This window comes from Myotis nattereri (genome assembly GCF_964212035.1).
Source record: "Myotis nattereri genome assembly, chromosome: 2".
Lineage (NCBI taxonomy): Eukaryota > Metazoa > Chordata > Mammalia > Chiroptera > Vespertilionidae > Myotis > Myotis nattereri.
In genome coordinates this window covers 178264475-178286682 of record NC_138076.1, presented here as the reverse complement: position 1 = coordinate 178286682, position 22208 = coordinate 178264475, and the positions used below count along the sequence as shown (strand labels likewise).

The 22208-nt window shown below is 41.3% G+C and overlaps 1 protein-coding gene across 1 annotated transcript in view; it reads right to left on the bottom strand.

Annotated features, from left to right (window-relative positions):
- Positions 1-22208, bottom strand: part of TMTC1 (transmembrane O-mannosyltransferase targeting cadherins 1) — a 239531-nt gene that overhangs the window by 75946 nt on the left and 141377 nt on the right. Inside the window, exons 9-10 of the mRNA XM_081083700.1 lie at positions 14175-14296; positions 4414-4581 (exon numbers count right to left, since the gene is read on the bottom strand). Of these exons, the coding sequence (XP_080939826.1) occupies positions 4414-4581; positions 14175-14296 (290 nt within the window). The remainder of the gene's footprint in view (positions 1-4413; positions 4582-14174; positions 14297-22208) is intronic.

Genomic DNA, 22208 nt, shown 5'->3' with positions numbered 1-22208 from the left:
AGTTGCTCTAATTTACGTTGCACCAACTGAGGAACAGACAATTTGGCCTCTGGGATCAAGTTCCTGGATGAGATCAGTGCACTGTTCAATGATGGCAAGAGGAAATAATAATATTCATAACAGGCAAGCAGCTGTGGGTGGAGCAACTGAATCCTAACAACACACATTCTCCCATTGTTGTTTTTGACCTTTATGTTCTCTTTGTGGTTTTGTTATTGTTGTTGTTGTGTTATTTCAGCCTCTCATTTTGCAATGAACTTTTTGTTTAAAAAAAAAAAAGGCAAATAAACAATTGGCTAAGGGCAAAACTTTCCATGTTGCTATCCCTGGCCAGGTTGCTCTTCCCTCGGGGCCAGACTCCTCAGTCTGTTTTCTTGGTGCTGTGATTGAGCACTCACAACTGTTTTAAAGGAAACATACAGCTGTACACATATTCACTCCACAAGGAAATGTAGTGTCCATAAATCATATGGCTGGGTCCCAAACCCTATTAATAATTACAATAATGATTATGAAAAATCTCCCTTTCAACTCAGGATCTTAATTCATGCACTTTGTATTTCTCCCTCACATCCTTCATTTGCAGAAACTTGAAAAAATAACAGAAATAACAACAAAAAAAGACCACTTCTATATAGAGTATATCTCCAAGTTTATAGAGCATCAATTTGTTTTGTTGGCATGACTGAACAATAGGTCAGGAGAATCATCCGCAAATTCCTGATTAGATAATAATCTCTCTCTCTTTTTTTAAAGAGTGGTGTTCAGCCAAAGGTTAACAGGAAAGATTAAGAAGAAATTGTCATTCTCCTCAATTTTGACCTTGCTTTAACCTGAGGCTTCGCAATGCCCCACGTAGTATGGCCAATACTTAAGGAATGCTCATTTTGAATCAAGCACCCATTTCCATGGATGATTTCATTTTATCCCTTCAACAACCTATCAGATGGGTAGTATTAATGTGCTTTCTATATCATAGATGAGGAGATTGAAGCTAAGAGGTAGTAAGACCTCTTTCTAAGGTTAGAGACCTAGTAAGTAGTTGAGCAGAGATTTCAATCAAGTTTAATATATGGTCAGAATCATTTATGAATGGTACCACAAGAGACTAGTAACTTTAGACTTACATGATCACAACATTTATATCATTGGTAAGCAAACTATGGCTGTGTGGACCACAGATACGTCAATGTGCTGTCAACCTATTGTCCTTTTGGTTTCTTTCCTGAGACAAAGGCAGAGTGGAATGGATGCAAAAGAGAATACAAGGCTCACCAAGCCTAAAATATTTACTATCTGGCCTTTTACAAAAATATTTGCCAGCCCTGGTTTACATTATATGTCCTGAAAAGTCAGCTGATCTCTATGGCTCAGTAATTCAGAGGGGAGGAAAGAAAAATGTGTTTCCTACATGGGGGGAGGATGATCTAGGCCAGACAATCTTAATCGGTGGTCTATGATCACGTAAACAGTTCATGAATGGGGTTCAGAGGGGGAGAGACAGAAACATCAATGATGAGAGAGAGTCATTGATCGGCTGCCGCTTTCACACCCCACACTGAGGATTGAGCCTACAACTCAGACATGTGCCTTCACTGGGAATCAAACTGTGACATCCTGGTTCATAGGTCAATGCTCAACCACTGAGCCATGCTGGCTGGACTGATTCTTTATATATTGTCAAGATAAACCATCCACATAATTAGTGAGGCCTCAATGAGACCATATGTCTTAATGATGCTCAATGGATTTATTGTTTGGAACAGAGGAGAATACTGAAATAGGGCCTCTGCCAAGGACACCAGCTTATGTAGAACCATTGCAAGGTTTTCTTACTCAATTCAGCCACCTCTTTGTTTTCTGGCCATTATTGCTAATTTAGGTTTTTCTCATCCTTCCATACTCAGCTCAGGCCTGCAAGAGAACAGTCCTTGAAGGCCTGGGCTGGTCTTGGTCATCTGCCTGCACATACAGTGTCTTGCATCTACTTCTGTTTACGGCTTGCTACACTGTATCAAAATATGCTCACACATCTGACACCCATGGCGACTTCTGGCTTCTCTACAGTCAATTTCTACCCACCCCCCATCCTAGAATACACTGGATAATAAGAATCTGAAAACCTCACATGGTGTTTACCATATGCCAGACACTGTCTTATGCATATTTCACATACTTTTTTTTTTTACACTTCATTCAGGAGATTAACTCTCAAATTTAAAATGAAGAAATGAAGGCATGGAGGGGTTCAGTATCTTGCCCAAAATCACACAGCTATTAAATGGGGGAACTTGGAGTGGAGCCAGGAAGCTGGCCTCCAGACCCCACACTCAACCACTAACCTTGTCTTAAAGTTTCTCTAAGCACATATGTGGGATAAACATACTAAAACATATGTGTTTTAGTAACCAACTATTCACTTACTACATGCTTCCATGTAAAAGAACAGAAGCTTCTGGATGTAAGGTCAATGAACATTTTGCTTTTCTTTTCTTTTTTATTTAAAACTACTGGCATCAACTGTGGAGGGCTGGAACACTAGCTTATTACTCTTGAAATAAACTGCTGCCTGCCAAAATCCATTCCCCAAGCTGCTCTGATTGAGCAGTAAAAATCATTAGGAGACACAACCACCGTTAGTATCTTTATCCAAGGAAAGGATTTAACACAGGGCAGAACCATTTTTAAGTTTCTCATTAAAGCACTCACTACTGAAAGCAAAAGCAAAAAAAAAAAAAAAAAAAAAAAAGAAAAGCCAACAGTTATATTCCTGAACTTCAATGCCCTTGTGTTTGCAGAATGGCCTCAGCCCTGGGTAGTAAGAGGGAACAAGCCTATTGTGGGTAAGGACTGCACTGAAGGTGGAGGGTATGACAGAGACTAAAAAGAATCTGACAACTAAATGTGAAAAAAAAATTCTTAAAAAAAAAAATCAAATCCACACAAAACACCTTACATGGCAGCAGGTCCCTACAGTATCCATTGAAAGAATGATGATGACAATGATAATGATGACAATGATATAGCAGTAATAAGTAAGCTAATAAGACATACATTCCAGATTAATTTTTCTATTGAAAAGTTAAATTGCTAAATTGTAAGGTCAGATCTATTATTTTAAAACAGTAGAAGAGTGCAGTGAAAATTTGTCTTGTTTGTTCACTCATTCATTTACTCATTCATTCACTCATTCTTGGCAGCCCAGAGTCTGTGCCCCTCCTATAGTACTTGGATTTCCTGTGGGGAATTCTCTCCTGTCTCCCTTTGTGAGGTCTCAGTGGAGCCCTGAGGTGCTCTGCCTGCCATAACTTGCCTCAGGGAAATCAGAGGGGCTTCTCTGGCCAGGTTGGTCATCCCAGTGCCCTTGTGAGGACGAGGGGTAGGCATGTGACTTAGGCTCAAGCTCAGCCGGAGGACTTTATTTTCCCAGGACTTGGATGTGAAACAGGAAAAAACTGGTGTAAGTTTACCCATTCATTCCTGAGGGTGCACCTGTGCTCAGGACAGGCTATCCGGATGCCCGTTCCCTGTTGGCTACATGCCAGCTTCTTCACTGCCCATCATTCTGGGCACATTTTTATGCTCTTCCAATATTTACCCTTTTTTTCCAAGTGACCCCCATTCCGTTCCAGTTATTTGCCTCAGAAGAATAAGTGGTGGCTACCAGCCGAGCAGGGAACCAAGTGAAAACCACGTTGACTGAACTGGCCAACTGTGTCCTAGGCCAGGATAGGAGACTGGAGAAACACTGTGGGAGGCCATGTGTGGTAGCTATAGGGGAGCAAAGGTGAAGGTCGCCAACACTACGGCACTAGGGAGACAGACGAAGCCCAGGAGCAGAGTGTGATGAGCTATAGCCCCAAAGGATGTTTATACTTTATGACAAGTTTAGGGCTATATGTTGACATTGTTATATCCAGAAGCAGCTTCCACATGAAAACTTACTGGGAGATAAAACAGTCTTTAATTTCTTCATTCATCATAATGTTTAAAATAAAGCAGCCAGATCACAAATCACAACGTAATATTCTGAAATATTTGAAGAAAACGCATTGCATTTCTCTTCCTTCTTGTCACATGTTTATCTTTCCCATTCACTGGAAAAAGATATTAGGCTCCTTTCCTTGTATTTAGATCTCATTTTACAGCCCTGCTCATCATTAAGACCCAAAAACCTTCCCACGAGCCTTATTTTCATAAATTCACTTAGCACGAGCTTCTGCTAAACTTTATATATCCTTTACAAAAATCAAAGTTAAAACAAAAAATAACACCTTCCATTGAAAACTTAATCAAAAAAAATTTCTGGATCAATAAATATTACTAGACCCATGTTAGCTCATTTGTTTCGAAACAAGTATATAAGCAAAAGAATGAATGGGAAGAGGTCACTCTTACACCATCAAATCATACCTGAAGAGGGACTCTCTTGACAGCCAGATTTCATTCTGCTTTACAGTTTTCCAAGAGAAAAGCAGCAGCAGCAGCACAGTGGACACGGTCAGGGTGGTGGCTCCACATCGATTTAGCCAAGTGCAGAGCTTGCTCAGTCCATGCACAAAAAGGATGCAGTAGCCCATGCTGGAAAACAGGGTAGGGGGGAGGCAGGGTTACTTTGGGGGTGCAATGGCATCCCCCTGAGCATTCCATCCCATATAACTAATTTTCAAATGAAGCTTGTCCTGTGATAGAGAAACAACAAATATAAACACCCCTGTCTTATACAACCTCTATATGTCAGTCCTTTAACAGGCACTCAGGACACTGGCAAGTTCCTTGGCATTAGTGTGGAGATCCAAACTGCCTTGGATCTCAGCAGCCCAGGCCTCATGACAAGCCCCTCATGCATGTTCTTGAGTCCTGAATTGTTGGGGTCCAGCCCCAGCAGGTCCAGGGGTTCCCAACGTTCTACAGTTCCTTGTTTCTTATCTGACCTTTGCCAAAAATCCTGTCTCTATTTAGTTCTGTTGATTTTAATCTTGTCTAGGTTAATCTCTGTGTTCCATTACAAGGGCTATTCCAAGGTCACTGTTCTACTGAAAGGCTACAAGGAAGTGACTGAAGGAGATTATCCTACCCAGTAAAGGTTATGTCCTCCCAGCCTCGCTGCTTGCCTTCCCTGGGACTATCCTGTGTCGTTGGGTCTCTAGGGGTACAGGCTTTGGTGCCTTCCCTGGTGGGCAGACCCCTGGGGATGTAGGCCCAACAAGTCCCAAATTTACTGCCAACAGTCTTAGTCCAAGTTCTTTATACATGGTATTTCTGTAACCCTAGGGGGTTAACTCCAGGGAAAAATCTCTACCTGGGGAAACAACCTTTCTCAGGGAGGTGGTCCTGGTTAAAACACTTAGCGCTAGGAGGGGGAGCAAACATATGCCATATACGCCAGGTCCCTTGAAACATAAGCTATGCAGATGTTTCTTCCCTGCAGCGACTGTGTCAAGCAGCAAGGGTGGACTGGCTTCCGGCAAATTCCCCCATTTTTATTTTTTAAATGACAGCGCGTGTAAATCAGCGACCACCTCTTGGATTGGGTTGTTTAAGACTCGGAAGAAGACTTGTTTGTGACTTTGCCAACAGGTCAGTCCGAGGCTTAATCCTATATTGGCTCCCCACACTGAATGGACTCTTTGACCCCTGACTCCTCATGTTACTGGCATTGTGCGGCACTGCTGACACCATGTGTCCAAATGTGGACTCTAGGCTACAGCAAGTCCCATCACAGCTTTGTGGGAGACAGTCCCCGGGAGCTCCCTCTCAGGTCCTGGGAAGGATGCTGTACACCGAGGCCATTGGTCTCTCTCTCCAGGGATGCGACCCCTAGTATGTCTCCACTCTGGCCAGTCAAGTCCTTACGTTGAAGGAAAATCCACCCACAGGCCAACTCCTGAGCCTCATAGTTTGGAGCTTATCACAGACAAGCTGTATAGATAGGATTCTCTTGCTGAGGCTGGCTTGGTTTCCAAACAGACATGAAGAGTCCCTCACGTTATAAGAGTGGAATTTCGGCATGCTGAAATCATGTCGCTGAACACCTTTGACTTGGACATAACATGGTTCCTAACATCATCTACGCACCCACAGGGATGCTGCTTGTGTGCTGACTGGCCTCAGAAAAACACAAGCATTGAGTTGTACACATTACTGCTGTGTGCACTTCAGTCAAAATTCACTTCATTCTAAAGATTATAACAACAGATTAGTACAGAATTTTTAAAGAACAAAGCAAGCTTGTGTAAAGAAATCCTACATTAGTCAGACCACTAATGCCACAAGAAGCCCTGAAATTGGTAGAGCGCACTTACTTGTTCAATGATTTATTCATTCTCTCTCTGTTAGGTGGCTGGCAATCTGCTGGGCACTAAAAATACAACTGTGAACAAAACAGAGGCCTCTCCCTCAAAGAACTCCAGCCTATGAAGGAGGTTGGCTTTCTAAAAGGAAACACCTGAATATTCTCATTTCTCACACTCCTTTAAAAGAAACACCTCTCTACTTTCCTCCTCTTTGCCTTTCTAAACGTCTGTGCTTTGGTATCAAGGGCAGATGAACAAGAGAGAAGCATTTGAAGTTCCTCAGTTGGAGGCCCTGGAATCAATTCAAGTTAGAGCTCCAATTCCATACGTCAACTCCCAGACATTCACTGGTCCAGCTCCCTAAAGTTTTAGGGTCCACTTTTTGGCCAAAGGGAGTCACCACCCCACTCACCACTGGGGATGATGGTTTGAGCCAAGGAGGCCCATGGCCTGATCCCTCAGCCCAGTCACTAAATTTGATTGCCACAAGTACCTTGTAGAGCCTTGTAAATGCCAGATATGATCACTAGTGCAAAACAAAACAACAAAAAATAAAAACAAAAACCCTCTTCACTGCCTTGGATAGAGCGTTGGCCAGCAGACTGAAGGGTCAAGGGCAAATGCCGGAGTTGCAGGCTTGATCCCCAGTAGGGGGCATGTAGGAGGCAGCTAATCAGTGATTCTCTCTCATCATTGATGTTTCTCTCTCCCCCTCTCCCTTCCTCTCTGAGATCAATAAAAATATATGCTAAAAAAAAAATCCTCTTCACACTTCCACAACACCCTATGTTTGGCCATAAAGGTATTCCGATTTTTTTAAAAACCTCCTGTTTTTGTACAAATGACCACCCTGATGCCATCATATGGAGGCTTCTGTTCATGAGGCTGCTTGCCATTTACTCTTGTGGCCCCAGCCCAGTCCCAAATCCTGACCAAGCAGGCTGTTTCTCTGGCCATACGAAGGCCTTCTGGGCTCCACTCTTTCATTCATCAGGCATTTAACAGACACTAATTATGTACCTGACACTGACAGGCACCAAGAACATACCAGTGAATAGAACAGACAATAATTTTTATTCTTGTGAAACTCACATGGGTGGGGAAGGGCAGCTGATAAGCAAATAAAACCAAGAGTACGCACACAGAAAGGAATATGCTGTGTTGGGTGGAGAAAAAGTCAGCAGGAAAGAGAACAAGAGAGTCCAAGGTGGGGTGGAGGCTGGGATTTAATATGCGGGCTCAGGGAAGGCCTCGGTGAAAAGATGACCTGTGAACAAAGTCCTGAAACGAGACGGGGGCGGGACACCTGCGGACACATCAGCAAGGGCAGCTGCCTTCTCACTCTGGCTTTCACAAAGAGCAGGGAAAGGTGAACTGACCTGCTGCATGAGGTCACAGAGCTCATACAGACTCCAGAGCCCATGCTTCCTCACACCTAACACACAGCTTCACCTACTTCCTTCCCAACTGCTCGACTCATGAAATCTTAATTGCTGTTTTCTGCCTCTGTGTAGGAAACAGAGCAGCGGGAAAGAAAAGCACTGAGATTCCAATAGCCCCAGGGCAATGCCAACAAGTGGCCGAAGACAAGGAGCAGCAAAGGTCGCACATATAAGCAAATATAATTAGCTACCTTATGTTTATATATTTGCTGAATGCTTCCTATTTGCCAGGCACTGTGCTAAGTACTTTATATGGGACCAGGACAGTACTGGCTTTACATATAGTGGGGCCTTGACTTACGAGAGTCCCGACTAACGAGTTTTTCGAGATACGAGCTGTCTCTTGGCCGATTTTTTGCTTTGAGTTGTGAGCTAAAATTCGGGTTACGAGCTAGCTTCAGATACCCCACCGCTAGTTGGCGCAGCGAACATCACAGTGAACGCCACAACATCAGCCCAGCATCACTTGTCTCACTCGTTCACTCTTTGATTTGACATACGAGTAATTTGAGTTACGAGCTCCGTCATGGAACGAATTAAACTCGTAAGTCAAGGCCCCACTGTATTATCTAACTTAAACTTAATCCTCCGTAGCTTCCATTTCATAAATGAGGAAACTGAAGGCAGGAAATACACAGAGTTGGTATTCCAGGTAGAAACAGATGTCTCTGTACCAGACTCCTCTAAATAGAGTAATGTCCTGAGGCCCCCAGGCCACTATTAGTTGCAACAGAACGAAAGCGTTCTGGTACAGGCTTTGCGTTTGGGGGTTTGCAGTGAGGAAAAGAAATTCACTAGAGAATAAAGAGTCTGGAACTACATCTTCTGTGCCACTCTGCAGTTCTGTGGCCACAGGAGACTTGCTCAAGCTCATGAGGCCTTATTTGTTTATATTACTAGGGCTTCATATTGCCTGTGTTAAAGGCAGCTTAGCCTGGCCGTTGTGGGGATAGGTTGGGCTGTGCTGATTCCCTGTTCAGTCATCTTCCTATTGGATTTGCTAAAATAAGTTGTTACCAAAAAAAAAAAATTCTCTGCTGATTTTAGTATCTGGTAAAACTTCGATTCACTCTTAAGTGATCATGACTCTCCTCCAGCAAATTGGAAGAAGCAAATGCATAACTGTCTCATCAGAAGGGTCCCCAATATCAGTAACAGAGGTAGTGTTTCTTCAGAGGTAACATTTCTCATTTTGCCAGGTGAAAACAGGTACTGCAGTATTGTTTCAGTAGCAACCTATGTAGGATTTAAAAATTCCACTTCAAATTGATAGGTATGATTTGAAGATAGTTCTCAAAATTGAAAATGAACAAGAGTCATCTTTTCTCTAATTTCCCATATTTAGTCTGCCCGTACATTTATTTTATTTATTTTTTAATCCTCACCTAAGGATATTTTTCCATTGACTTTTAGAAAGAGTGGAAGGGAGGGGGAGAGATAGAGAGAAACATCAATGTGAGAGAGACACATCGATTATTTACCTCCCACACGTGTCCCAATCCAGGCCAGGGATCAAGCCTGCGACCGAGGTACTTGCCCTTGACCAGAATTGAACCCGGGACCCTTCAGTCCTCGGGCGGATGCTCTATCCACTAAGCAAAACTGGCTAGGGCTGTCCATACATTTAGGTTCTGTACAATTCAAATGGCATCTCTTTCTAAGAGTAGGGTAATTTATTTCTCTTTTTCCCCCCTCAAATACATGTCATTTTCCGTGGTTTCAATTATTCTTGATCAATTCTATCCACGATATTGTTGCTGCCTTCACTTACTCCTGTCTATTCTTTTCCTGTCTCCACTTATTCATGTTTTAAGTAGCTTAGGAATTTGCTCTTTGGCACCAAAGTGAATAAATCACCCTTAATCTGGCATATGAATGGATATCCAAGCACATTCTATGACTTTATTTGAATGCTCTCAATAACTATTTCTGCTTCATTGGTTCTAAATGATGTTAGGCCTTTCAAACATTCTAATGTGGTTTTTATAAAATACAAAAAAAGGTAACCAGAAAAGTGTATGCTTCTCTTGAGGTAAGAATAAGAGATCAAAATTCCTGTGAAAGAATGATTTAAGCCCCAAACTCTCCTGCCTATTAAAAAAGGACATTGACAAAATGGCATTTATCATCAGAAGAAAGGATTATTCCTTTTTTTTTTTTTTTTTTTGGTGGTAAAGCTTTGACCCTAAAGCCATGCAGTGCTGAACAGACAGCCTACGTCTGTTCCTTTTATCCACAGCTTTGGAGTGAAAGGAAGTGCAAGTGAGAGGAAGGTGGAATTTTCCGTCTTCTCTAGCTTAGGATGGAGGGATGTGAGGTATACATGGCTTGTCCGTTATTAGACATAAAGATGGGAGATGAAAGAGCATTGCTGGTCTGACTCATTCTGGGCCTATCTTGTAACATGGACAAATCGGCCCCCTGGGACTGATGGGACTCACCCAGTCTCCAGTGAGGGTGGGCGTTACTTTTGTGGTGTTCATGAATGAGATTCTAAGGCCAAGAGTGGGCTCTATAATAACTTAAAATATTTAATGAGTAGGAAGGTCACCTTCCTCAGAAGGATCAGCTCTTTACTTCATTTTCCTAATGTTTGGTAAAGTCTTTGAGACAACACAAAAGGTTGGCATAAAGATAATGAGCTATATTTTCTGGGATGCCACCGAACACATTGTGTGTATGTTTTCCTGAAAGTTCTGGTACCGATGATGTGGAAATGGCTGTTTCAAGGTCAATAATGGGAAGAGGGTCATGCAGAGCAGATTCTTGCATATCTAAAAGTCTTGAAACATGTTCTTCACCATCATCCAAGCCAATGTGTAGGTTCATTAAATGCAACAAGCATAATCCAGAGCCCTGACATCCTCCAAGAGGTGCCAGCAGCATCTGCCAAATTCTCTGTGGCCTCCCAGGAAGATTTGGGCAACTCTTGTCCAATTCTCTACCATTCTCCACTGAGATGGGGTGGCTGATCATTGCGGGTAAAATCTTTTCCAGAAGAAGCCCCCATTTTCACAGAAAACTGTCAATATTTACAACAGCTCTACTGGAGTCATTAGAACTCTCTAAGCTCACAGCATAGAAGTTTCCCCACCTCAGCTTTAATTTCTGACTCAGCCAGGACCATCTCAGTTGCACAATTTTAGGTAACAATGGAATCCATCCATCTGCATAAGTAAAGCAGCTCCCCTCTGGTGTTAGTTACAATGATGGCTGTAAAGAATATTGGGATTCATTAGAGTGATAATGTCTCACACACACACACACAAAAATATCCTGAGTTTCCTCTGATTTCAGCCTTTCAAAATCTGTATTAAACTCTCAGGTTTGGCGTGGCTCAAAGGTTGACTGTCAATCTACGAACCAGGAGGCTACAATTCGATTCCTATTCAGGGCATATGACCAGGTTGTGGGCTCCATCCCCAGTGTGAGGAGTGCAGGAGACAGCTGATCACTGACTCTCTCTCATCACTGATGTTTCTCTCTCTCTCCTCCTCTCCCTTCCTCTCTGAAATCAATAAATATATATTTTTTAAAAACCAAAACCAAAAACAACAAAAACCCTCTCATGTTTATGCTCAGAGCTGTAGATCTGGCCCAGCTACCTGAACTCTTTACCAGCCCCCAGGACCACCTCTGCAGGGTGGGAGAGCACCTCCACCTCCCTGTCACATGGAGCTCTGGAGGAGGAGTGGTCTGATTGAGCACAGTGATGAAAGGGATACGAATACAGGAGATGCTGGGCAGTAAAGGGAAATCTTCGGAAAATGATGACACATCTCCAACACTGTAATGCATAGCTGCAGGAACGTGAAGGGAAGAGGACAGCGCCTTTCTAATGAAGACTGGTTTACTGAAATTGATTTTGGATGACTCTGCACCAAGTGTGCACAATGCAGCAGAATCCAAATTGCTTTTGAGAGGCAGGCACTTGCTCTTGGTAATATTGATGTTTTCTTCATATTCCGTACATTTATTTTAATCCAAGTCAGTTTATTCCTAGCACAAAAAGGGCAGAGACACCACTTTGTCTTTTTTAGAGAAAATGAAATAAAGTCAGAGAAAGGTCTATTTGAGCACGGGAAGAGCAGGTGTTTGGAGGACACACTCACCTGGGTGAAAGGAACCCCTTGTTTTAAATAAGATATTCCACACATGGTTGATGACAATATTATGGACTTCCATAATGTTCACCTAAGGGTCTCTTTCAAAAACATAAAATCTAGCCTCCTGTTTATCACAAATTGTTCTCTTGCATCTGGACTAGAAATGTGTGTTGCACATGCAATTTTTGTCACCCAGACCCTAGAAGGTTTAGATCACGTGACTCTTGGAAGTATCAAGTCCTGATTACCAAACGGAATTGTGCTATAAGTGCTTTAACTAAATCCACATTTCCTGCTTCCTTTTCAATTGAGCAGAACACTAAGAAGTCACTGTTGCAGAAGCAATGTAGTCTGGAAGGTGCGAGATACGTTGGTAGGCAAGGATCTGCTTCCCAGCTTTGCCACTCACTAGCTATGTCACCTGGTCACCCGGAGCAAGTCACTTCACTTCTCAGGCCCAGGCTTTCTCTTTGTAAAATAGGAATACTGGTGTCAGCTACCCCAACCGATGCAATAATAATACTTGATATTTACTGACCATGTACAATACAAAACACTTTCTAGGTTTTATGAGGGATCATCTCATTTAATGCTCACAATATCTCACTGAGTTGGGTGCTATTACTTTCACTGCATACAGATAAGGAAACGGAGGCTTAGGAAACGCATGCTCATGGTTAAGCCAGAATTCCAACACAGGTGCTCTGGGGTCAGGGCCATGCTGTCAACCACCGCCTACAGCGTGAATTAACTGATAAAATGAATACCACATGCTTAGCATAGTGCTGACATATAATAAAGATTCCATAAAAGTTGTGCTACAATGAGTGTTAAAATAGTATTAATATTTCAAAGAATATTATGACCTGTTAAATGTTTAGAGAGAAAGATGCCTTTTTATTCATAAGCAGCTATTAAATTAATGGGAAAAAACTGAGATTCACTTATTTTTGTAGCCTCAGATTCCAGAACAGTATGCCTAGCAATGATGCTTTGTGAATATCTGTTAAATGAAAACTAAATATCGACTCCACTCGGATTAATAGGTATTTACAGAGAACACCTGACTGAAGCCACTTTCAACTGGTCTAAGCGAAAACATATCGAGAATAGACACTGATGTCCCCTTTAGCCCTTCATATTTCTTATTATTGGCAAGGCCTCATAGCCTGTTATCATAAGGCCATAGAGAATACAAAATATTTGTGTTGTATTTTTGTCCTTATCAAATAGTATTTACCAAGAAAGAACCTCCTTCCAAAATTGTGCTAAAGACACATAAAAAAACTTAAGGGATGCTCTCTCCTGAACCAAGTCAAAACCAGATGCTCCAAAGCCTTAAGAACGCTGTCAGGTACTTGGTTTGGGCAGAATTCAAAGGCTATGAAATTCACTTCTAATTTTATGTATATTTAAACTTCTAATTCAGTATCAATAAAAAATTAAATCTTACTTATTGATGTTTAAATCAATTTAAAATTCTAACCAAATATCAATAAATAAATAATGTCCTTGGTTTATGATACTTGCTTTTAGAAAAATTCATTTTTGTATATCAATCGTTAAATTACTCATTTTAGAAAGTTCACTAAAATCCTTATTTTAAAAATTAGAAAACCTGGCTTCTAAAAAGCATCATGTTTTATTCAAAGTCACACAACAGATAAATGGCAGAACCATTTCAGGGACACATCCAGGCACCTGAAAAGAAACGTGGCCTTGGAAAGATGCCATTTGAATAAGACAAGAGAACAGACCAGCTTCAGCACAGTCCAGACATTCAGAGCTAAGTGGTGTGATGTAATCACATACATCTGAATGCCCTTTATATTTGTAACCATTTTTTTTCCCTCAAGGACAAATTTTTTTGAGATTGTTTCTATTTTTTAATGAAAAGCCAAAGAAAAAAGAGACAGAGAAAGAAAGAAGACAAAATTCAAATATAATCATGTTATTTAACATAATTAATAATTTTAAACACATAAAAATATTACTACAAAATTACTATAATAATGCTTAATAAAACATAGATATTTGGAAAAGAATGTATTGGTAAATGATTGTTGCTAAAAACCTGAATACACTCCAGTCACTCTTTCCCACTTAACTGTCAAGCTTCCAGCTGGAGGGAAGCCACTGTCAACTAGAGTGAATGGGTGCAAAGTGAGCTCATCCAACCTGCCCTGTGGCTGGTTTTGAAGCTGAGGTAATAAGCATCTTATCTCCACAAGGATCTATTTGTTATACCCTATAGGACAGTCTCTCTGGAGCTATGGGTGTTCCTGACAGAGGGCAGGGCCCATAAAGACGAAATCATGAGTGGTAATTACCTGGGCATGTAAAGGACTCTCTCGGCCACCACAAAACCCACCCTGAAGAAGAGATTGCTGGCTGGGATGAACGGGAAAACCAGGAACAACAAGCCCACCAAAACTTCCTTGTGCTCCAGTCTCTGAAACACATAATAGTGAAGGACAAATTAATTTCAGGTTAATTCCACTTCATTGGGCATTTAACCATCTCTTTCACTTTCAAGTTCTCATTGAAAGAATGAATAGATTAGACCAATGAAAACCTTTTGATCAGTGTGCCGAATTCATCAGAAAAGCCCTGAGGCTAACACCATGCCGGAGGTGTTCATACATAACCAACAAACATTTGCCACCCAGAAACAGCTGCTATTTGCATAATGCAATCCATGACCATTACTTGTTCTGTGAGGCCTACAGCAACCTTGTTTTTTGGTTCTGTCCCCTTTCAGGATCTCTGCCCTTCTTCACTGGGGAAACTCATTCCCAGGGAGCAAAACTGATATACTCCAGCTCACTGAGGTATCATGTGGAACTACTGTCCTCTCAGAAATAGAATGCATAAAAAAAAGCCCACATATAAATCCCACCAGGAGAAGCAGAGCTAGAATAAGGAAAATTAAATGCAAATGGTAATGTTTGGTATCAATGAGGGAGATCATTTGAGCTGAGGAGTTTTTAGCACCTCTCAAATAAAGCCAGTAAGCAAGTATTTAGTCCAAGAAATTTTCTGGAATCAAAACCCATACAATAATAACTCATTACATTGACAAAGCACCTTTCTCTAATATTGTACATATTAATTCGTAAAGGTTTTCCTGTCACTATAGTTCACTTACAGTTTGGTTTCTAACTAATAATAAGTACACTGTAAAAAGTAGCTGTATTTCCATGAGTGTATATGGCATGAAAACATTTGAAGAGAGGCCTATTTAAAACAAATCTTAATGCACTGGATTGCATTTTTTTCCTTTTAAAAAAAGTTTAAGAAAATAAAGTAGAACTTTCCATATTACAGTTTTAAATGTTCTTCACAAACATTTTAAATAGTCTATTACTTTTAGTAATTGTAGAAGACTAAATAAAAGTCTCAAACATATAAATAAGAATCCATAATACAAACTACTTTAAGTATACAAAATAAAAGACTTTAAGCATCTATATATATATATATATATATATAGAAGCCTAAGCGACCAGATGACCAGGTGACTGTACAACTGGCTGGCAGTTATGACATGCACTGACCACCAGGGTGCAGATGCTCAATGCAGGAGCTGCCTGCTGGTGGTCAGTATGCTCCCACAGCAGGAGTGCCGCTCATCTGACAGATGGGCGCAGACACCTGGCTGACGGCTGGCGAGCGCAGCTGCAGCGGTGCAGCCTCTCCCGGGGACACTTCCCCTGCATGCCTGAGTGGTGGAGTGGCAAGCGCAGCAGGGCCAGGAGGAGTGGGAGTAGCACAGCCCTCAGGGGATGTCGGACTGCCAGTTTCCGAGGGGTCCCGGATTGCGAGAGGGCGCAGGCCAGGCTGAGGGACCCCACTGGTGCACGAATCCATGCACCAGGCCTCTAGTCTTGAGATATTTGTCATCTGGATTTTATTAAAATCTTTGTTATTTTTACCACAACACAGAGTATTAAAATTTCTGACAGCAAGTCCATATGAACAAATGTGATTTGGACAATTTCCCTTAATGGTGGACAATCTGTAAGTAGTGATCTAATTTTTTACCTAAAGAAGCCACACTATAGAATTAATAGATGAAAGAAAAAGCTTGCATAACAAGATTTCAACTCAAATGAATGCACTAATGTTATATATTCTATTTCCCACTAAAATGAATTAAAAAAACGGGTGAGAAAAGTGGCAAGTTCATTACATTGAAAAGCGGCATGCTATCTTTGTAATTTAGATTATACTTGGAGCTTACAAAATACATTTCAGTTCAAGGACTTAAAAGTTTATATAATTTTAAAAAGAATAAATACCTTCATAAAAATCCTGTGACATCATAAGCAACTATTTCTTGCTAAAATTAAAAATAAATCCCAGATAAAGAAGTACAAATTGGTAGTTACAAAATATCCATGGGGCTATAAAGTACAGCATAGGGAACATAGTCAACAATATTGTAATAACTATGCATGATGCCAGGTGGGTACTGGAAATATAGGGGGAAACACTTTGTAAAATACATGATTGTTTAACTACTATGCTGTACACCTAAAACTAATACAAAATAACATTGAATTCAAACTGTAAGTAAATTAAAAAAATATATATGTATATATATATATATATATATATATATATATATATATATATATTAGATAGATAAATTTTAGAGAATTAGTGTCTTGTCGAGTGTTCCGCATAAACTCTGTCTATTTTTAAGTAAGAGGTTGGTGTGTTCTATCGGTGTACTTTTATTTTTTAAAGATAGTTGAATACTTCTTTCAAATCTTTCAAAAACTGAGATGCTTTTTATGAAAATGTTCATCTATCTTCCTACAGAAATTTCTAAAGAGATTTTAATATTTCCAACTTATTAATCCTATAGAATTAAGAAGAATAAGGGAGGGTATAAATAGACCTCCAACTGGGCTATTCACCATGTCGCTAGTTAGTGTTTAAACCAAGGAGGTATCTCCCTGCCCCTCATCACAGTTATTAGAGAACAGCCTTAACTAGGGATATGAAAGAGGCATCACCTTGATCCCCACAATAGCACACCTTCTTGCCTAACCACAGGCCACCTTCCTCACTATCATGGCCATATGTTTATGCCCTTCATTCAACAGAACACTGAGTGCTTCAGCAGCCAGTGGGGAGGAGGCGGGCGTCAGGTGTTAGCAGAAGCCCAGCTCCTTGCAGCCTCCCTCCTCTGTCACTGAGCCCCCGGAGTGGGCAGGATCCCCAGGTGCACACTGTTGCTGGGGACATGGAGAAGGATTCTCAGACCCCAAGTACAGTTTTTACTTCCTTTGTGGCAATCATTCCAGTTGTAAGTATCTATCTATCTGTGCATTTACTGCCTTTAATATCTCCACTAGACTGCAAGATCTATGAGGGCAGGGAGCTGGTCAGGTGTGCTCATGGGTGTATAAATTCTGTTTAGCTCAGTACCTGACACTTAGTAGGTCCTCAGAAATATCTGCTGAATAAATCAGTAAGTGAATAAATATACCAGGCAAGAGAGAAAATGGGGTGTGAGAAGAGAAGAGGGTGAAGAGGACCTCCTGGTGGAGGTGACAATCTGGATTTGAAAAATGAATGAATGCCTACAAGACAAATTTGGTGGTGCTTGTGGGGAGGAGGTCACAGCTAATCTAATTCCAGGGAGCAGATACAGAATGTACAAAGCAGGGACTAAGACTATACATGTTGGTGGTTGGCAAATCATGAGGATCTTGTATGCCCTGTGTGGAGCTGACCTTTATTTAGAGCCAACAGGGAACTACTAAAGTGTCCAACATGCATAGAAAGAAGAGCAAGTCAGTGTCCAGGAGATGATGTCCAGATTCAAGTTGTGGTCCTGTCATCAATACACCATCAGTCAACTTGAGCGGGTACCTCATTCCCTCTCCCATGCCACAACTATCAAATGAGACAAGTGAGGCTAAGGGTTCAGTGGGGATAGATCATCACAAGGGCCCACATGATTGGCCTTGTGAGTTGTGGATTTAGAGGCCACCACTTCATACTGCTCCCGGAGGGACTGGTCTTACAGTGTTTTTCTTTGTTTTCAAAGTATTCAATTGAAGACAGTGGCACTGTGCCCAAAATCAATGAAATTGTATTTTATTTTGAAAAAAATTATTTATTCTCAAATTAAATTGATCATTATATTCTTTGTCTTCCTCTTTAGGTCAAGAGGAATAGAAAATTTAGGAACATAATTCTTTAAGCTTTAAGCCAATCAACCAAGCATAAAGTTAGGAAAAAAATATGTCATGGACATGGCTGAATTTCCTAGGATGAGAAAGACTGGGAGGGAATCCAAGTTTATATCCTGCGGATCACAGATGTGACAAAATTGCCTAAATAATTTATTGCTTATTTCAGTCTAATAGAGTCAGATGGAATGCAAACAAAATATGAGTGAGGAAAAATGAGAAAATCTGTGGAATTTTCCAAAGTACACAAAAGTACATTTATTTATGGGAAAAGAGGCAAATGGAAATATACTTATCCAAATTACACTGGGGGTGAAAAGACATGAGAATCCAAAGAGCTAATTATAGCGCAATTAATAATACATGTTATTTTCTGATTAACTGTGCAACTTCAGACAAATTAATTTACTTCCCTGAGCTTTAATTTGATGATCAAACAAGAGCAAGGACATTGATACCTATTGTATTTATAGGGAAAATGTGTGATAGATTCACTATGATTTTCTTGCTTGGCTTAGAAAAATACAAAGAAGCAGCCTCCTGAGCTGTAAAGAGGTGGTAATCTCTTAACCTCCCTCTCAAGGTGCTCAGAGACTCACTCAGCCACTTTGGGCACAGCCACATGTATCTGAACACACAGCTCATGGTATTCTCAGAACCAGCAATTACCTCCAAAAAATCCAGCTGCAGAATCCAAATCTAGGCTGGTAGCTTGTGGTTTATCCCCTGTCCTTCTTACTCTGTTCACATTTCAAAGCACTGGTCACGGATGAGGACACACACACACACACACACACACACACTCACGTGCACTGCGGCTAGCAGCATGTGGGTGTGTGCTCATGAGAAGACTTCCTCCCTGTCCCATTCAACAAAGGCAACATCCATTGCAGGCTGTTTCCTTTCACAGAGCCAGAGAAAGGCCCTATTACAGTAAATATTATCATCATCACTATTATCGTATTTTCTTTCACCTCTGAACACGTTTCAGATCAATGGTACAGTGCATTCAGGGTGTGCGCATGTTCTCAGTTCAACATAGAGCACAGCTATATTTCAATCCTAAGGGTCTATTTGGCAGTGCTGGGCCCTAGCTGTCTGCATCCTATTTATCATTCTTCAGGGAAGCTGATGACTAAAGCTCTCCACCCTGGGAGAAGGCACTTGTCTAGCTGACAACTTGCACGGCTGAACACTTACGAGGCCCACCTTTCTGTATCTGTTTATGGGTCTACTTCCTCCAATAGACTGGATTCCTCCGTGACAGTCACCATTTCATGTGAATTTTTCTTTTTAGTTATAAACTAAAATTATTTAATAAATGTTTTAATGTTCAAAAATTGGAAATATAAAAAGCCTGCAGCAATATGTCAGTCCCCTAAACTTTATTTACTTAGATTACATTTATTGGGATAACTGTGGTTCACAAAATCATACAGGTTTCAAGTGTACAACTCAACAAAACATCATCTGCACACAGCATTGTGTACCATCACCTCCAAGCAGAGTTGTTTTTCATCCCTATTTATGTCCCTCCGCTCACCCCCCTTTCCATCTGGCTATCACCACACTGTCGTCTGCGTCTGTGTGAGGTGTGTGTGTGTGTGCGTGCGCGTGCGTGAGTGTGAGTGTGTGTGTGTGTGTGTGCACTTAATCCCTTCACCTTCTTTCATCCAGTCCCTGAACCCTCCTCCCTACTGACAGCTGTCAGTCTTCCCTGTATCCGTGCCTCTACCTGGCACCTAGATAATCAACATTCGACAAATAAAGATCAGAGATGGAAGTTGCATGTAAATCGGTGGGCTTGTCAAGCATCCCAACAGTCAATTCAGGGACTTGCCACTAAGGAAAGTTTTACTTTTGGTCCCCCTCGGGAACACAATATTTGCAACATTAATTTGGAGTGGAAAGCCCTTGGTCTTTGTGCATCCATGAGTCTCTTATAAGGGTCTGGCAAGTTGCCCCCAATACAGAAGTATTTTTAATCAGGACACATGCATATCTTATGCCCTTCTCTAATTCCATTAATTGCTACTTAACTATATCTAGGTCTTTCATGATTGTTTGACTTTTGTGCTCAGGAAAACTGATATACTTCATCTTATTGAAATTTAATTTTAATATTTTGAGTATTTCAAGTTATTAAAATATTCCATAATTTATTATTGTTATTATTTGATGGAAATTATTTTTAATTGAGAAAGACAGGTTATTTATTTAATCAACTGGAATCCCCTGTTGATTTATTTGACTGCATAGGACTGTCTCATTTCTTTTGAGGGGCTTGATCTGAATTCCAGTTATTGAGCTGGGCAGTGAGTTAGCCTCATTCTCTGGCTAAGGGACTCCCAAATTGCAACCCTGCAGTTTGTGCAAGTTTAAATGAATTCCAATTTAATCTTCACTACAACTCTGTGGAGATATTATCCCTGTTGTAAATTCTAATATGCCAGGCCTTTGGGTCCTTCACAAATAGCTGTAACTGCAATCAGCAAAAATGCCAGAGGGTTATTACATTATGTCCATGAGCAATATTCTTCAAGGCTGCAGAGGCCTTGGTTTCCTTCTTGCAAAACTTGGGGACCTGAGTTCTCACTGGGCTGTTTTAAAAAATTTTAGGTGGCCCAACACCCCTATTACTGTCCATAGGAAATGCAGCTTGAGTCCCCATTTGAGCAAATCAGAGGCTCAGGTTTATTTCAATGGCATGAACTTTGAATCTGCAAAAGCCCTGATAGGCTAAGACAGACTGCATCAAGTGGATGGAGAACTGGTCTCAAAACACTAACTCAAAAGCCAAAAAACATGCTTTTAAGGCCAGAATGGGAACAGCCCAGGCTAGAGGAAGGACAGAAGGAGCTTGGCTGTTTGGGGCAATAGGCTTCTGTCTGAGTGTGTACAAACATACCTTGAACTCATTCCCTCTGGGCTACCCTCTTGTCTACTTGATCTTCACTCTTGTCTGTCTTCCTTTGACTTCCCGTTGACTATAGGCACAGCTCCTCTTTGGGGGCTCTTTTCCATGGTGACAGCTCTCACCTGGTGCTGGTGACAGTCCCTTCCTTTGCCTTGTCAGGCCATCTGGTAGGTGTCACTTTGCCTATTGGCTCCACTAAACTTGCCCACATAACTGCGCATGGTTCCTTCATAAAATCTTCAACCACCCTGTTGGCTGCTCCATGTTTCCTGTCAGGACTGTGACTGATAGGTCAGCTCAAAGTCAAAGAGCCTGGGCATGGAAGCAGAGATGTGAACTCCAAAGAAGGGACAGAACGCTGGCTCTTGTGAGCTGACATGAGCTAGCTCCAGCCCACTCCTGACATGGTCCCATCCTTATTGTGTTTCCATTCTCTTTCAGCCCTTGGGTGAACCATTATTTTTAAGGCCATTGTGGTTATAGAAAATTTTTAATGTTATATAAAACCAGTAAAAACAAATGCCAATCTGAGAGAGCTTTTTATCTGGCAAATGAGATTGAGACCAATCTCTCAATAGGTGGAGAAGAGAAAGTCTTGAACTTTTACTGCTGTTGTATATCAAAGGCAACAGACTACTTCTTATGATTCAAACAAGATCTAGAATCTGAACTCCATAATGGCAACGAGTAAGCAAGAGGAATTTGGAGGCAGTCTTAGGGTAGAAGGAATAAGAAAAATTGGAAGCTGATTCTCTGAGCCTCAGTCACCATTGCCAAATCCCTTGGTGATTATAAATTCAACTGGGGCCCCGAGTTAGTCCCACTGAACACAATGCTGCACGACAAGAGGCTGAAGGACAGTCCTCCCAGGACATGCACACAATTCACATCTCACATGAAAGCATGGAAAGGTACCACCTATAACTCTTCTCTCCCTAGTCTGAAAGCAACGGGACAGGCTGAGCTGGGACAGAAAATGGCCCAGGTTCAAGATCTCAACAGCATAGCTGCCAACCCACACTCTACTTGGCTCAAGCTGGTGATATCATTTCCTCGCTTTCATGTGCTCTAAAATTTACTTATAAATGCATGGGGAGAAGAATTTTAAAAGGGGAAATGAATGAAGAAATTATACCTCCTCAGAGACACAAGCAGATTTGTACACTCCATGTCTTCTCTGAGCCAATCCAAACATGGCGCTCCCCCATGCCAAACTTTCCTCACCAAGAAGAACTACC